The following is a 15,548-nucleotide window of genomic DNA, read 5'->3' as shown; positions in this document are numbered from 1 at the left end:
AAACCAAGAAACAACGATGCAGGGTTGGTGCCAGCTGCAGGAAGGGAGAGCACAGACCAGCTTTTATAGTTTGAAGACCAGGTGAGATAAGGACAGCCCATCACACGTGTGCATCCATGTACAGTGGGGCAAAAAAGTATTTAGTCAGCCACCAATTGTGCAAGTTCTCCCACTTAGAAAGATGAGAGAGGCCTGTAATTTTCATCATAGGTATACCTCAACTATGAGAGACAAAATGAGAAAAAAAAATCCAGAAAATCACATTGTCTGATTTTTAAAGAATTTATTTTATTTTGCAAATTATGGTGGAAAATAAGTATTTGGCCAATAACAAAAGTTCATCTCAATACTTTGTTATATACCCTTTGTTGGCAATGACAGAGGTCAAACGTTTTCTATAAGTCTTCACAAGGTTTTCACACACTGTTGCTGGTATTTTGGCCCATTCCTCCATGCAGATCTCCTCGAGAGCAGTGATGTTTTGGGGCTGTCGCTGGGCAACACTGACTTTCAACTCCCTCCAAAGATTTTCTATGGGGTTAAGATCTGGAGACTGGCTAGGCCACTTCAGGACCTTGAAATGCTTCTTACGAAGCCACTCCTTCGTTGCCCGGGCGGTGTGTTTGGGATCATTGTCATGCTGAAAGACCCAGCCAAGTTTCATCTTCAGTGCCCTTGCTGATGGAAGGAGGTTTTCTACATGACCACAACATTTTCTGCCAGACTTACAACACTTTAGGCTGCTTCAGTGGAGAGATTTCTAATTGTGCAGTTTTTTCTGAGCACCTCTGAGTGGTCAGAATCAAGTGAAGTCTGGGGTTGTTTATGGATGTTACCTCACAGTTAGTTACTTACCAATGCACAGTTAAATGCTGTAAAAAGTTGGATGAGCCATGGAAGCCCAGTATCTGTGTTAAATTGCATTTTGACCTATCACTAGGCCCTGCAGTGGCTATCAGGCTGTCTTGTCATAAATCTGCTGAGCCTTCTGACAGGCGACTGTATTCTTCAGCCCTGACCTTTACATCGTACTAAGCTGCCTTTAACTCTTATCCAGGAGAGTTGACACTCAGCAGCACGACCCAATTTTGAGTATCTACACTCAGGTTAAACTACAGCGGCCCCACTGGCTTTAAAGGTATTATCATCCTAACGCTGTGGCCCGCTCAGACGTCCAGCCACCATCACTGTGTGGCTGGTTCCACTGCACTTTCCAATAGCCACTTATTAGCAAGCAGGGTCGCCAATTAGTGGCGACCTCTTCAGCAATTTGAACAATGAAAGAGATTTGCTCAAAACTCAAAATAATACATATAGATATTTTGTTCCTAAACTTCAACTTTGACTCATTTAGTCACAGATCTTTAAGCAATTATTAGTCTTAAACTATTACTATACTATTAAACAACAGTCAATTAGAAAGAAAAAGCAGGATGTAATCCTTTGTGTCAAATCTTAGTTCTGGTTCGATCACGTTGGTTTACATTTGGATTGTCGAGCTTTCCTTTGGGCTTCATCTATGATTGTGCAACAAAACAATGGTTCAAGACTAGTACCTGTTGTTCTCTAGCTGAGTCACATCTCTCAGCAACATTGCCTTGAAACACAAGTGTTTTGTTTTTTAAACATCTTGCTGCCTCAACATAAAGAATAAATGCTGTACGTAGATAACGGCATATAACAGCAAACAGTCCCATCACTGTGTCCCGTTTTGTCCTTGGTAAAGCATCACTGCAGAGTGTGCATTTAAACAAGGGAGCTACTGCATTTAGTTCACATAAATCCTTAATAAAAATCCTAGTAGCATGATTTTACACAAATTTACATAATAAAATATCTCTAACTTCATCTTACAGTGATAAGTGAAAAGAAGATTTTGATATATTTTAGGAAGATGAATTCATTCATCTTCATCGTTTACTATTTATTGCATTTCCATTTACCTCTTTGTAAGCATACTATATTTATAGGAGAGAATAAAGCCTGCCTGTTTATTTAAATTGAGAAAGCAAATGTAAATATGAGGAAGCGTGATGATGCAAACATATCTAGTGTGAATGGTAAATCGGGTGAAAAAAAGCCAGAGCAAAACAAAGGCCTGTGTGCCTCAGGATAGTGACAGAAAGACAAAAATAGCTGGGGAGAACTGGCAGAGGGCTTCCACTGCCAGTTTCTGACCAGTTTGCTTCAATCCCTCAGTTATAAAATGCAAAGGTGTAAAGAATTATCACTGAAGCCAGTTCACACTGTCACCCTGCCAGTATTTCAGCCTGTAAGACCTTTGATATGGTCGACTGAAAGAGCTGGTGTCTTCCAGCTCTACGCTGTTTACTCCAGATGAAAAGAACCACAGAAATTAATGAGCTGCTTGAGAAAACAATGCACTGTAACATTCAGCATTTTCAGAGGGTCTGACAAAGAAATACGAAGGAAGCCCTCTGTGTTTGTATGTAAACAAACTGATTTACTGACAGTAAGAGATGGAGTCCCATTCTTTCCTCACAATTTCTCATTTGAATTTTTAAGATTCATTATGGCTGCGTGGGCTAAAAGTAGCAAGACTGCATTAACTGTAAACCAGACCTGAGATGCCGTTTCAATTTGATGAATGGGGTCAATACCAGTGATTGTGGAGGGCACCTTGCTGAAGTGTATTAAAAGCGAAATAAGGAGTATAAGGAGACTGAATAAGGAGGCTTTGCATTCAGTTCTCTCCAAGTAAGGAGCTTTGCCAGCTTTGGCCAATAATTTCAAGGTGGGAACCCGTCCACTATACTGTAAAAAAGACTTCTCAAAGCCTTACATGACAAACTCAAATTGCTTTCTTGAATGTCATCTTAGGCCGTGGTATATTATATATAAGATAGATATTTAATGTAATGCTTTATAAAACTAAAAGAAACAGCAAAATTTGGCTTTCTTTTTTCTAGAACAAGACTAAGAGCATTCAGACACAGTGGTGCTTACAGCTAAAATCATCCTCTGGGGACCATGAATGTACCAAATTTCATTGCAACAACTTCAATAATTGTGGACATATTTCATTAAAGACAAGAGATTCAACCACATGGTGGCACGACAGGAAAGGTGAGGGGATCACCAAAGTCAATGCATCGTCTGGGAACCATGAATATCTAAAAAATGACAACATGTTTCACAGGTGAAAAGTGGTGGTTTTGGAGGAGAGAATATCTGTATGATTTCATGACAATGCAATCATCGTTGTTGAGATATTTCCTTCTGGACCAAAGTGGCAGATCGACCAACTGACTGACAAAATGGCCTAGATTCATCGACAATTAAAATCATTAAGCAGTTATTTGTGAAAACAACAGAGGAGCCTATTTCTGAAGATGACAAAGGCCAGAACAGAGACAAACTGAGACAGTCATAGAGAGGCGTTAACAGTACTAAAGCAAAGTTTATTAGAATAAACAAAGAAAACATCACAAAGACAAAATAGCTATAAATCTATCCTTTTCCTCATTTTGTTTTTCGTACAGCGTGTTTACTCCAGACTTCAATAATAAACTTAAAAAGTGTAAATCAACCAGATTTAAACTGTGGGGTGTAGAGGATCTTCTAACCATCAACCTGCCTGTAACTGTCACAAATATCCCAGAGAATGTATTTGGTGAAGAAAATCTCTGGGTTTTTCTCATTTGTAGCCACACATTTTTCCACACAGACGCATTAACACACGCGCACACACACACACACACACACACACACACACTCTCCAACACACTCAGACCAATGTCTTTACTTTGGTCTTTTGTTGTCCAAACAGGATGCTACGCACTTCGCCCAGAGACTCCTGTCTAAATGAAGAGTGCTACACTCATCATGTAGCACCTGCAGGGCCTCAATGGTTGACAAATCATTGAAGTCTGAAGGACGAACATGCACACACTGTTTATTTAGAATTATTTACAAATCTGCAAAACCCAAGCCGTTCGCCTTCTCGCCGCTTTGCCCATCGTTCCTCCTCAGGACCCTCATCTCACTCAGCGGGAATCCGGATGGCGATCAAGGTTAGTGGATCCTCGTCAGTTCCTCCACAATCTTAATGACTTCGTCCACTGTGGCTTCACGCTTCATGCCGCTACCGTCATCGATCTGAGATTGAACGACACCAAACATTGAGCCTCCGTCACCGAGGCAAACTCCACCAGTGCCACTTATGTCACAACAGATGAACAAACAAACAGGTACATGTACAGAGAGGGCTTCAAAAGTATTTTACTCAGCCTTCAACTTGTATTAACTCTCTTAAAATCGTCAAGTTAAAATCATTTTAAAAGCTCCTGGGAATCCTTTTTCTTGATTGTATTGATAAATAACTGCATACTTTTTCCTTGTTTTTTATTTTTTAAATGACTGCATTTTTTCAGGGTATTTTCTATGATTTTTCCTCTGTCACTGTTTTCACTTTTCCCACTGGAATCTTTTCAGAGAAGTTGTAAAGATTAGTCAATTGATCAACTGGTCGATCAACAGATTTAATTAATCGGCAACTATTTTGATAATTGATTAATAGTTTACTGTCATTGTCAAAATTTGGCAGTTCCAGGTTCATAAATGCCAATTCTCTTTTCTTTGTTTTAACATTACAGTAAACTGAATATTTGTACAGTACTGTAATATTTGTAACTCAGACATCTGATGGCACCTCTTTGGGCTCATTGTGATTAGTGTTTCTCTTTTGTTTCACAGTCCACGCAGCAATTAATAAAGCTAATGGTTAGATTATTCGATTATGAAAATATTCATTAGTTGCCAGCCTAATTTTTTTTTTCAGATAAGATTACAGCTGAAGTCTACCATTAATTCTTTTAAAAAGGTGCATCTTATCAGTTGCACATGGACGAACGTGAGCAACTGATGCTGCAATTTTATTGCATTTTATTTTTAAAACAGTGTTCTGACTTTAGTAGACTCTTGGCTTTAATTTTCCTGGCAGAGAAAGCATCTAAATATTTTGGACAGTCTTTGTCAGCTGGTCTTGAGAGGGAAACAGGGAACACTGTTTGTTTATGAGCTAAAAGTGTGAATTTTTTAACTGCAATGAGACCAGAGACAGACTCAAAGCTGAATATGCTTATTTGCTTAACTGCCAAATGTGCTTTTGCCACCTGTTCTGCCATGAAAGTTATTCCAAGTTCCCTCTCACGCAGCACAGGAGCAACTAATAAAACTGTCTAAAGGGTCTCTGAAAGTTCAACATTGCTTCAAGCCAAATGTAGAAAAGACAACATAGTTTGATTCTTCACCAGATGTTTCTGGGAAAACAGAATAAGCTTGTTATTACAACAGAGGTTCAGGCTCCCAAAACAACTTTATGTCTCCCCATTATTAAACCAAAATTCATATTTATGTCTATTACAGGTCACCACAAGCTGTGCAATAAGAGAGCTGTGCTTAATCCATGTTTACAGTATGAAGCAATTTGGTCTCCTCACACCATTAAAATAACTAAATCCAGACATTATTTTTCATTAAACTAATCACGTTTCATCTGGATGAGCATGAGGTCCTACCTGTAGAGTACTGACGACCTCCTGCATCTTGGCTCGGCCGAGATCCAGAAAGCTTTCAATCAGATCGCCGTCGATGAATCCTGTGGCCTGCTCCGTCTTACGCTCTGTGTGGAAGGATCTCCAGGTGCTGCGGAGTCAAGGAATATCAACACAAGGCCCCTGCTTCACCTGACGATTGCACTTTAGGTACAACATCACATACTTTACCACAGGCCTGGTCAATAAATATACAGTGCAATGTGGGAGAGTCTAATAAAAACAGCTCTGGTAACTGTCAGTCTGGGTCCAGAACTGGTGCAGCCTAACTAGATCTTTATATTGGATATATCTGCAACAGGGGGTTCTGAAATTATTTTTCAATACCGTAATGACTACTTCAGTTTCAGAGCTTCAACTACTTGATAAAACCTAAAAAAAAAAATCAGAGTAGTGGTCTGTATTACAAATAGGGCAGCGAGTACCAATTATTTCATTACTACTACATATTGTGACGACTATTTTCTCCATAACTTGGTTAACCGTGTAGCCCTATAAGTGAATAACAAAATAGAGAAAAATCCCTAACAATGTTCCCAAGGTTATATCAGTTCCAAATACAAATCATATTATCAGATGATATGGCAGAGTGGCCACATAGAAATCATTTCACGCATCACATGTTTATCAAACACCATCAAAGCCAAATGAAGCAACTCTTATCACGTCACTCTCTGGGTTTGCAGCCAACACGAGAAAACCTTTCGGTGCAGCTCGCCTCTGTCCCTGTGACAGATGGCGAGTGTACGTGTGAATATAAGAAGGATATAAGCTGTGCTCGATCTTGCCCACGCTCTTGATGACCTTGTTGAGGCGGTTCTGCAGGTCCAGGAGGAGGCTGTACCAGCCCTCAGACAGGGACGTCACCAGACCTGACCACACATAAACACAGGCACATCAGTCACCACAACAGTCGTTAAAACGAGGAGGCGTTTTAGGACTGGATTCATAATAGAAGTCATTTGTAATAAATAACTTAAAAGATCATTAGTGTGACTGTAATCCCCCTAACGCAAGTTTCATTCTTGTTTGCTGGGACTATGTCAAGAGTTAAGTAGTATGATTTCAATACTTGAATAATTTAAGGCCATTCCAAAATGTTCTATTGTGAGAGTGATTTTCCCTGTAAAACTTGGAGCCACACAGTTTCCAGGGAAGAGCCTGCTTTCCTCTATGCTAAAAATGCAAGTTCAATGACAGTGAGTGCATTATTCTGATGCTCTGGGGAAATAATTCGCACTGAAGTGACAGCACACCAAAAAAAAAAAAAAAAAAAAAAACCCAAAAAAAACAGGCAAACATGAGAAGAGAGAGCTACGCTGATTTGCAATGCAGAGATTGTTTCTCTGCATTTGAAGCCATGAAAGCGTTGGGAGTTTTGGGACACACTGAGCAGTCTGGAGGACAGGAGGGAGGCAACAAACAATTATTTTCATTATCATTAGAGGTTTGACAGAAGCTCTTTTAATCACATCAACTCATTGCTCCCTCTCCTGCTGCAATGGTTTAATGGTACCTGTCTGAGGAATTACTGCGACCAACTGTTTATATCAATGCAAGCAATCTATATTATACATGCATAACAATATGCATGGTAACAAATACTGATTAGCATTTTTTTTTGCAGATTTTCTGGAAATTCTGTTAAAATGTGTGCAAAATTCTCATTTTGAAAGCAAATCATCACATCTGACAAGCTGTCATTTCTCTCTCTCACTGTCTCATCAGTCCAAACCACCTATTTATGCTGCAAAGTAACAGCAGATTAAAAATGACCTGTACAGAGACACATACAATAGTTCAAATATTGACTTAAAAGTTTTATCAGGGTGGACTGAACAAATATGAAACCAAAAGTGTGCGTCTACACAGTCTTGGTAACACATTTCAGCAGCAATTAACAGCAGCAACACCTCTTATAAAGCTTTGAGTCTGGACAAAATAATCTGACATTGGATGACATTTCTCACACCATGTGCTCGTCTCCTTCACCTCTAACATATGTGGGATAATCCTGCCTTCACATAATGCTCTGGTTTTCAAGAACACACCAAAACAAGTTTCTCCACTTGTTGTTTGGTTGTTGGGTACAATAATTGGGTTGCCTGCAGCCTCTTCCAAGACAAATCTAACAATCTACTCTATCACACCATCTCGAGGAGCGATAAGACTAACAGGAGCATTTGTCTCCATTACACACTGAAGCCCATTTTAGTTTATGGGCTAATATGGAAACTTTTTACTGGAGTGTACAATGATGGTTCTCATTTCCAGTTAAATCTTCCTCAGAGAGTTTTTAAAGAATCACAAGACGTGTTGAGGTGAAGTAATGTACTGTGTGTTGCTGCTGTCTGAGCGCCTGGTGGAAATTACTGCTGTGTCCAAATGATGTGCACTCCCTATGCTTCATCTCTGCCATCATTATTACCAGGCTAAAAGTTACTACTTTAAATCTGAGTAATGAGGTGTAAAACTATGATTTCTCTCCCTCTCTGAATAAATGGTTTTGACAAATGTTTATGTACTCCCTAATTGGTCTGAGGTCTGTTTACTGGAGGTAGCTGATAATTGGAAACACTGGAAATGAGAACAGTTTCTGTACAGTGCCATAGTCTCACACTGACAACTGGTGGTGATCTATTTACTCATTTGTCAGTTAGTGGATTAAAACTTAGCGCCCATGCTTATATTAAATTTTCAGCATTTGCTGAATGAAAGTCCAAGCATGGAACAGAGATATTTGTGGATTATTGCGAGAAGGAGCGAAATTCTGTTCACTTCCAATGAATCAAGGTGGAGGCAGACGTCTCGGCGGTGGATATTGCAAGACCTTAAATCATAAATCTACAACTATTTGTATGGCTGGACGCTTCTAAAAGTGAGAAACTATGTTGTTTTTGTGATTTGTTGCTTTTTCACTGGGTTTTTTGAGTTTTTCCTTCCTGAAGAAGGAGGGTCATAAAGGGCAGGTGATGCCTCGGACTGATCCATCGGACTGATCCATTGGCCTCATCGACTGCTGGACTCTTTATTAGATTGTTTGTTCGCTTACACTTGTTTATTTCAGTGAACTTTGTAAAGCACTGTGAGACAACTCTGTTGTGATATTGGGCTATACAAAATAAATTGAATAAAATTGAATTGATTTGGGTGAAATAACCCTTTAGGGGAGAAGTAAAGGGTAAACAATCAAGAAATGGAAGGAACAGTTTGACATTTTGGGAAATAAAATCATTGGTCTTAACAGTAAGGTGAGAGAACCAGCTTGCAGCACCTCTAATTAGCATGTTACATCTCATTTGTTCAACCCTTGCAAGAAGTGAAAAAAACAAACAAAAATCTGCCATCTTCTTGGTGCTAAGCTAAGCTAAACTAGCTGCTGCTGCTGCTGGATGTGGCCTTACAAATGATTCAGCCTACAGACATGAGGGTATTCTCAACATTCTCATTTAACTCTCAGCAACATATCTAATAACTGTATTCCCAAAATGTTGAACTAGCCCTTTAAAGAAGTTTATTTGAATGCCTGAGGTCAAATGTAACCCATCAAGACCCCAAAACACATTTGAAATAAAACGTTTTTGTGATTTGTGAGAAGTTAAAAGTTAAAACTAAAAGTTAAGTTAAAACTGCAGTGGGGAGCGGATGTCTCCCCCTCAGCAGCGACTGTAATTACACAAACTCTGTCAACACGTGCTTATGACATTCTGCCGTACAGTCCTGTCCCGTTGCCCAAACCGTCCACTTGCTGATGGCTGACGTGAAAACACATCACTACCGGTGCACCACAGCGGGAATGTAGCCACAGTACCAGATTGAAAAGCGCAGGTATACTGCCAAATACACAGATTTACCTGGCGATGAACTCGCCCGGAAGGGTCTTGAATGCAACAGATGTTCATTTATATGTAAAAGTCCCACACTCCTGCTTTAATAAAGCAGAGATTTTACCTTCACTAATATTTATCTGTGAGTGTGTGTGTGCAAATTCTAGTGTGAAGTTGTCTGTTGGCCTACCAATCATGCCGTTAACGGTGCCAAAGAGCACGGATCCCTGGGTGGGCGTGGAGCTCTCGCCAAGGTTCTGCAGAACCAGCGAACCGTGGCAGAAGACATTGACAAACTCTCCCAGGTGGAAGACCCCCACCTCCTGCAAGTGCTGCCGCTCCTCGTCTGTGGTGGCCGCACTGACCGGAAGAACGACGGTGGGAGAGAAATACAAATAAGGGAGAGGGTGGAACATGTGGGATGTGGAGAAGCGCAAAGAAGAGCAAAGAGAAAGAGAGATCAGATCGAATTGTAAAACAAAAGAGAAAGATATGTCAAAGCGATTAATTTTTGAAGGCAAGAGTGATCGATAATGAAAAACAGAAGGGTCAGGGGTATAAGAGGCGTTGGGAAAGGTCAGAGAGTGATAGAGAGGTAATGGAAAAAAGGGTAAGGAAAACAGAAAGAGAGATGTGATACAAAAATAAAGGTCAAAAGCATTGAGTGGTCCAGCCTGATGTATTAGGTGGATAATGAGCGGCGGCATAAATGTAACACACTCGCTTTCAAACCACATCTTTCTTCCTTTTCCATGAAATCAACACTTGTCTAATAGAAAAATGAATAAAGTGGGAAATGCAGCCGAGCGGCTAAAAGCTCAGTGGCGACATGACTCATAATTCCCAAAACAAATGCGAGGACAATGCTGTTAAACCACATTCGTATAAATGATGCTGCTCTAAAAATTATCGCAGGACTCCGTGTAGAAAGAGCAGCCTCCTCATGATGAAACGCTGATTTCAGTGGATAAATCTCAGAGGTGATTTAGAAACTCTTGTCATTGTGTGGCTGTAGAGGAGCAGCTCAGGGGACTTTAATAATTATGGGAAAAGTTAGAAATTCATGTGCATAGAAATCTAACTGCGGTTCAATATTTATATACAATGTGATTTTATGGTTCCCTCACCTGTCCTTCTGGCAGACAAACAGATTGAAGGCGTTCTCTGCCCCCAGGAAGTTGTCGTCGTCCAGGATTTCCACTGCGCTCATCCAGTTAGGATTAAAGTCACGCGCAATCTGACCAAAAAAAACATGAGATGTGTTGGATAAAACAGTAAACAACACAGAGATGTTGAACCAAACCCTGGTTGGTTCTAGCCCCCTGGTAAACACTGTATTATCTATGAGCAAAAGAGTCAATATGTTTCAGCACAAGTACAAGGGCACTAGATTTTTTAAATAGCCTTGAAGTCACTCGCACACACACACAGCATCTGTTCTATCTATGCAGACCAGCTGCACACTGTGAACATTACGATCAGACACTTGGCTGAAGAAAGCTTTTTAAAGGAAAAGAAACACACAAATCTGTATTGTTACAACATCTGACAAGACAGAGTACAGACTCTAACATTTAACTGTAGTTTACTGCCACTCTAATCCATTTAAACTATCGCCCAATGTCAGGTGGGATTGGCTGGATAAACGGTACAGATAGTGAATGAATGAATGAATGAATGAATGGTCACTGAAGCCAGAGTGTAACCAGAATCTGCCAGTTAAAGGAACCCTTTAACATTTTCAGGGATTTGTTTACTTGCTTTATTGCTGAGAACTATATGACAAGATCTACACCACTCAAAGGAAAAGGAGACACTGTCACACGCTGAAATCTGAAAGCTACCATGTTTTTTTTTTTTTTTTTTTTATTAATGCACCGTGCAAGGTCGTTGTCAGGCAATGTTAACAAAAAACAGATGCAAAAATGGCAGCTGCACATACAGTACATGTACTGTACACGTATGGCTTGTTTTTTGTTCACATCGATGTTTGCCTGATGACTGCCATGCACATTACCCACTGTTTTGGCTTTTAAGATCGATACCACTACGAATCTGCGCATTAACTACAAAGCTGGAGACAATTAGCCTAGCTTAGCATAAAGTGACAATAGATGTTTGCATTTCAATAGTTTCAAATTCCTTTTTTCAATCTAAAATGTTGAGGTTCTGTTACTGAGTCCTTTTCCACCCAAAGTCTCTCCCACTGATGACACTCGGCACAGCACCACAGCGTGTGCTTAACAGCGTTTGTGACTCGTCTTCAAATCTCTTCATCTTTCTACCACAAATCAATTCGAACACTCTGCTTATCAAAAGGCTGGGAGGTAAATGTCAGCTACAATGCTTTGTAGAGAGAGAAGAAAAAACATTCCTGCTCCAAAGAGAAGTTAAAACATGCGAATGTGAATAAACAGATACCAACCCAAATATTTGTTTGATGTGTGATGGTACCCGAATATGTAAGAAATAAAAGCTACCACCTATTTTCAGAACCAGGGCTCTTGGCTGAAAGTGAAAACCTTGATTGTGTTTTCACAGACCCTTTTCATATAGAGGGAACACATACAATCTTCCACTTGTTTGCCCTTGAGAGTTCTTCTGTTATTTTCTCCAAATCACATCCCACCTCTTCAAAGTTGCCCTCCATGGGTTTGTATGCCAGCAGCAGGACAGACCTCATCAGGTCTCCCACCAGGATGAAGTCTCCTTTGGTCTTCAGGTAAAGGGCCATGATATTGTTGTAGTGGTTACACTCGGTCCTCAGCTCCTTCTCTGCCGTCCACTCGTACAGACGGACCTGAAACACACAGTGGAGGTGAGCGATTGTTTGTTGTAATGTGAGATGCCAGAGCTAAAGGAGCAGCAATTAGCTTCAGCAATATTTGATGAACTGGATGACAGTTTAGTTCCACGTTGCTATCACTCTGGGTATGATCTGCATCAGTGAATGTGAGGTTGAAGTGTTGATAACAGTCTGAGTTATCAACTGCCACATTACATCAACAGTTTAACGGCTTATTACACTTGCTGTTTCGCAGCCTGCACCTTCTAACAATTTTTCAGAATGGTTTTCGGGTGAGTGAGTGATGGAGGGGTAGAAGTGTGTTTCTGGATTTAATTGCTGTTTATGCCAGAGTGATGATGAGAACACCTCAGAGATGGTTCTGTGACATGCAAATTCCAGACAGAGTTCAGAGCTCAGCAATGTCAAAATAATGGCACAGACAAATGTGCTTTAATGTTGCATTTTAATTAATGGAAAAAGCTCTTCACACTTGTTATTTACTTTTGTTTCCATTTTCCTTCTGATATTCTGCTTAATTTTGGTTCTTTCATCCCCCCTGCTTTTTTGGCTGTTTGTTTTGCCTTGTTTGTCTAATTTAATATCTTGATTGCAAATCTTCTTGATCGTGAATTCTCAATTTGGAACCAGTTAAGCAATATGAATAAAAAAATAAAGAATAAAAAAAAGCTTTGTTTCTTCATCTTAAACCTTTTAAGTAAAGCACTTTCAGCTTTGCATGATCAGTGCAGCACAACATAAATGATTTTCTTAATGCTTAAAACGGGAATGTCACTCCTAATGTCACTGTTTTTTATGTCACTAAAGAACACATCAGTCTACCTATTGCTGTATCTCAAGTTAATTTTATTGTATTGGTTATCCAGCACGAAACTTCATAGGAAGTTCTTCATAGGAAAACCTAGATCTTACTGATTTTTTACTCAGATTTAGATCTCTACTATAAAATTCCAAGTGAGATCCCATTTAGTCCATTTGTTGTCAAAAACAGCACATGCGAAGGAGGAAAACTGTCTAATATATCAGAAATTATCCTTTTCATTCCTTTTCGCCAGCTGCAGGGGCGTGTCGATGTCTGTGTTTGATTGACAGCAGCTGGCATGGCAGGCTGCCAGAGTGTCGGTGTCACACCGTAGGGAATGAGAGACGGTATAAATAAATTTGCACTGTAGAATACAAGTCATGGGTCATGAGTATGTTGTTAGTGGCATTGAAGAATGAGGACACTATCAGCATCTAACTGCACCAAAGTGACATTTGCAGGTAAGTTCACATGCTGTTTAACGTGCTGCAGCTGAGCAGCTAATTAGTTATTCAGCCTGGATGGTAACGCTGCACTCTTACCTGAAGAGTATGTGTAGTCTATGGTGGCTCTTTCAATGAGCTAAAGGTGCAGAACAGGATGAGTGCTCATGTTTGTCAGTAAATAAGGAGATTTTAGAGGTAAAGCTAATGTGGGTTGCTGTTAGAAATCTTGCTCTTGTGTTAGCAGGCTACTGCCAATGAAAGAACGTCAACATTACTGCTTTATACAAGATTTAACTGGCTGTATCAAAACCAGGTCTCCATCTATGTAGATGGGTACTGGAACAGCATTCTGTTCAATTAATGCAAATTTGTATTTTGTTTTCTGAAAAGAACAAAGCACAAGTGGACAATTATTTTAGTCCAACTTGAAAACTGCTGATTTTTGATCCTGCTTTTGTTATTATCAGCACCTGCTGGTAAAGATAAGGCAGCTCCTTTTGATCACCGACCATTTTAAACAATTGAAAAAAATAGAGTGCATCTAGTCATTATATGAAAATTACTGCAGTCGGGAAAGAAATCATCCTGTGTAACCAAACCCCCTGTAAAACCACAACTTACAGATTTTACACTTGAGTTTTTGTTTGGATTCAACAAGGCAGAAATAACTGTATTAAATAATGAGCATTAAACATGTTGGTAGGCAGTTTTGTTCTGCTTAGCTTTGGACAGAGACAGGTTAGACGTTTCCTCCTGCGGGCTGCAATATTTACCACACAGATAGGAGAATGAGACTGAGTTTTTCCCAGCAAAAAAGGAAATAAGCTGATTTTCCAAAATGTCCAACTATTGTTTTAATGTAGGCACGTCTTAACTTCAACATTTAGTTTGTATACCAAAACATTTTATGATACTAATAATAATGGGATGCTACATTGAAGTGTCACCTTGTTACATTTGTATTCCTAAAATAAATAGACATCAAAACACTCAGTGTCAGATCGAGATAAATACAAGAAAGTGGAGCATATTTAACAGACTGCTGCTGGAGATGACATATTATGTATTGTCTATTTCCACCTCAGTTTGGGGATTTAGTGCATTTCAAAAGAAAACATTTCATAAATATGAAGTTTTTACAAGTGACAATAATGAAAATGTCAAAGGAAAGTCAGCAAGGCACCAGTGGGCTGTTTCCAGTTGATGAGATCATTAAAAAGTCATTCAAAAAGGCATCTCACAAGCAACTAATGTTAGATCTTGTCACTATGTTGTGCCATGTTGTACTGAGGCTGCCATCAGAGGGAAAAATTGATATCACTTCTGTGATTGATTAGTTCAGAATGATTGCTTGACTTTTGCTCTGCAGGAGTGAGATTGGAAGCAAACATTTACTAGTTGATTTGGAGAATCTGACACAAAATAAAACACATCAAATTGCGTGACTGACATCTGAAATTCACATATTTTTTATGATTAAACTCTCTGCTATAGCTGCACCAAGAAATCCAAGGATAAGTCAATAATGGCCATTTTGAAATATTACTCCTGTGATGTAGAATGAAACGATTTCTTTAAGGTCCAATTCAAGAAAAGAACCTTTTTAAAAGGAGAGTGGAGGGAAGGGCATTTGTACTTTGAGATGAGTTTTCAAAAATCTGCAACCCATGACTATTTGACTCTTGATATCTTAAGATAAAGCTGCTTTTCAAGCTTTTAATCCTTTTAATCTATCTATAGCTCAGTGTGGATGAGCGTGGTATTACAGGACAGTAGGGGGGATGCTGTTCTGTTCTGAAGTGATTTCACAGAGCAATCCATAAGGGATAAATCTATTTAGATATTGGACTTTAAAATGACTGAGGAGGCACTTTTTGTGCTTCAAGCTGCTTAAACAATCAAAGGATGGAAAGTTACAACACACAAGTCATCTAGAGGTTGACTTGCTGGTGAGAAAAAAAAATCTCAAAGTCTCAAAAAAGTGAAGGTCTTCTCAGCCAAACTGTTTTCTGATCAAACAGAATTGTAGAAACTAGAATTACCGCATCAAGGTTATATGCCTCCACCAACCAGTCGAGTTGCAGTTTAAAT

At 39.5% G+C, this 15,548-nt stretch overlaps 1 protein-coding gene across 1 annotated transcript in view; it reads right to left on the bottom strand.

Moving 5' to 3' along the window:
- Positions 1-3,401: 3,401 nt before the first annotated feature.
- The window catches only part of ddb1 (damage-specific DNA binding protein 1), a 42,934-nt gene continuing 30,787 nt past the window's right edge, over positions 3,402-15,548 (bottom strand). The window contains exons 22-27 of the mRNA XM_070829224.1: positions 12,033-12,203; positions 10,531-10,640; positions 9,594-9,763; positions 6,346-6,448; positions 5,541-5,664; positions 3,402-4,119 (exon numbers count right to left, since the gene is read on the bottom strand). Coding sequence (XP_070685325.1) covers positions 4,036-4,119; positions 5,541-5,664; positions 6,346-6,448; positions 9,594-9,763; positions 10,531-10,640; positions 12,033-12,203 — 762 coding nt within the window. The 3' untranslated portion in view covers positions 3,402-4,035. The remainder of the gene's footprint in view (positions 4,120-5,540; positions 5,665-6,345; positions 6,449-9,593; positions 9,764-10,530; positions 10,641-12,032; positions 12,204-15,548) is intronic.

This window comes from Pempheris klunzingeri, chromosome 1 (assembly GCF_042242105.1).
Source record: "Pempheris klunzingeri isolate RE-2024b chromosome 1, fPemKlu1.hap1, whole genome shotgun sequence".
NCBI classification, from domain to species: domain Eukaryota; kingdom Metazoa; phylum Chordata; class Actinopteri; order Acropomatiformes; family Pempheridae; genus Pempheris; species Pempheris klunzingeri.
This window is presented reverse-complemented; position numbering and strand designations above follow the sequence as displayed.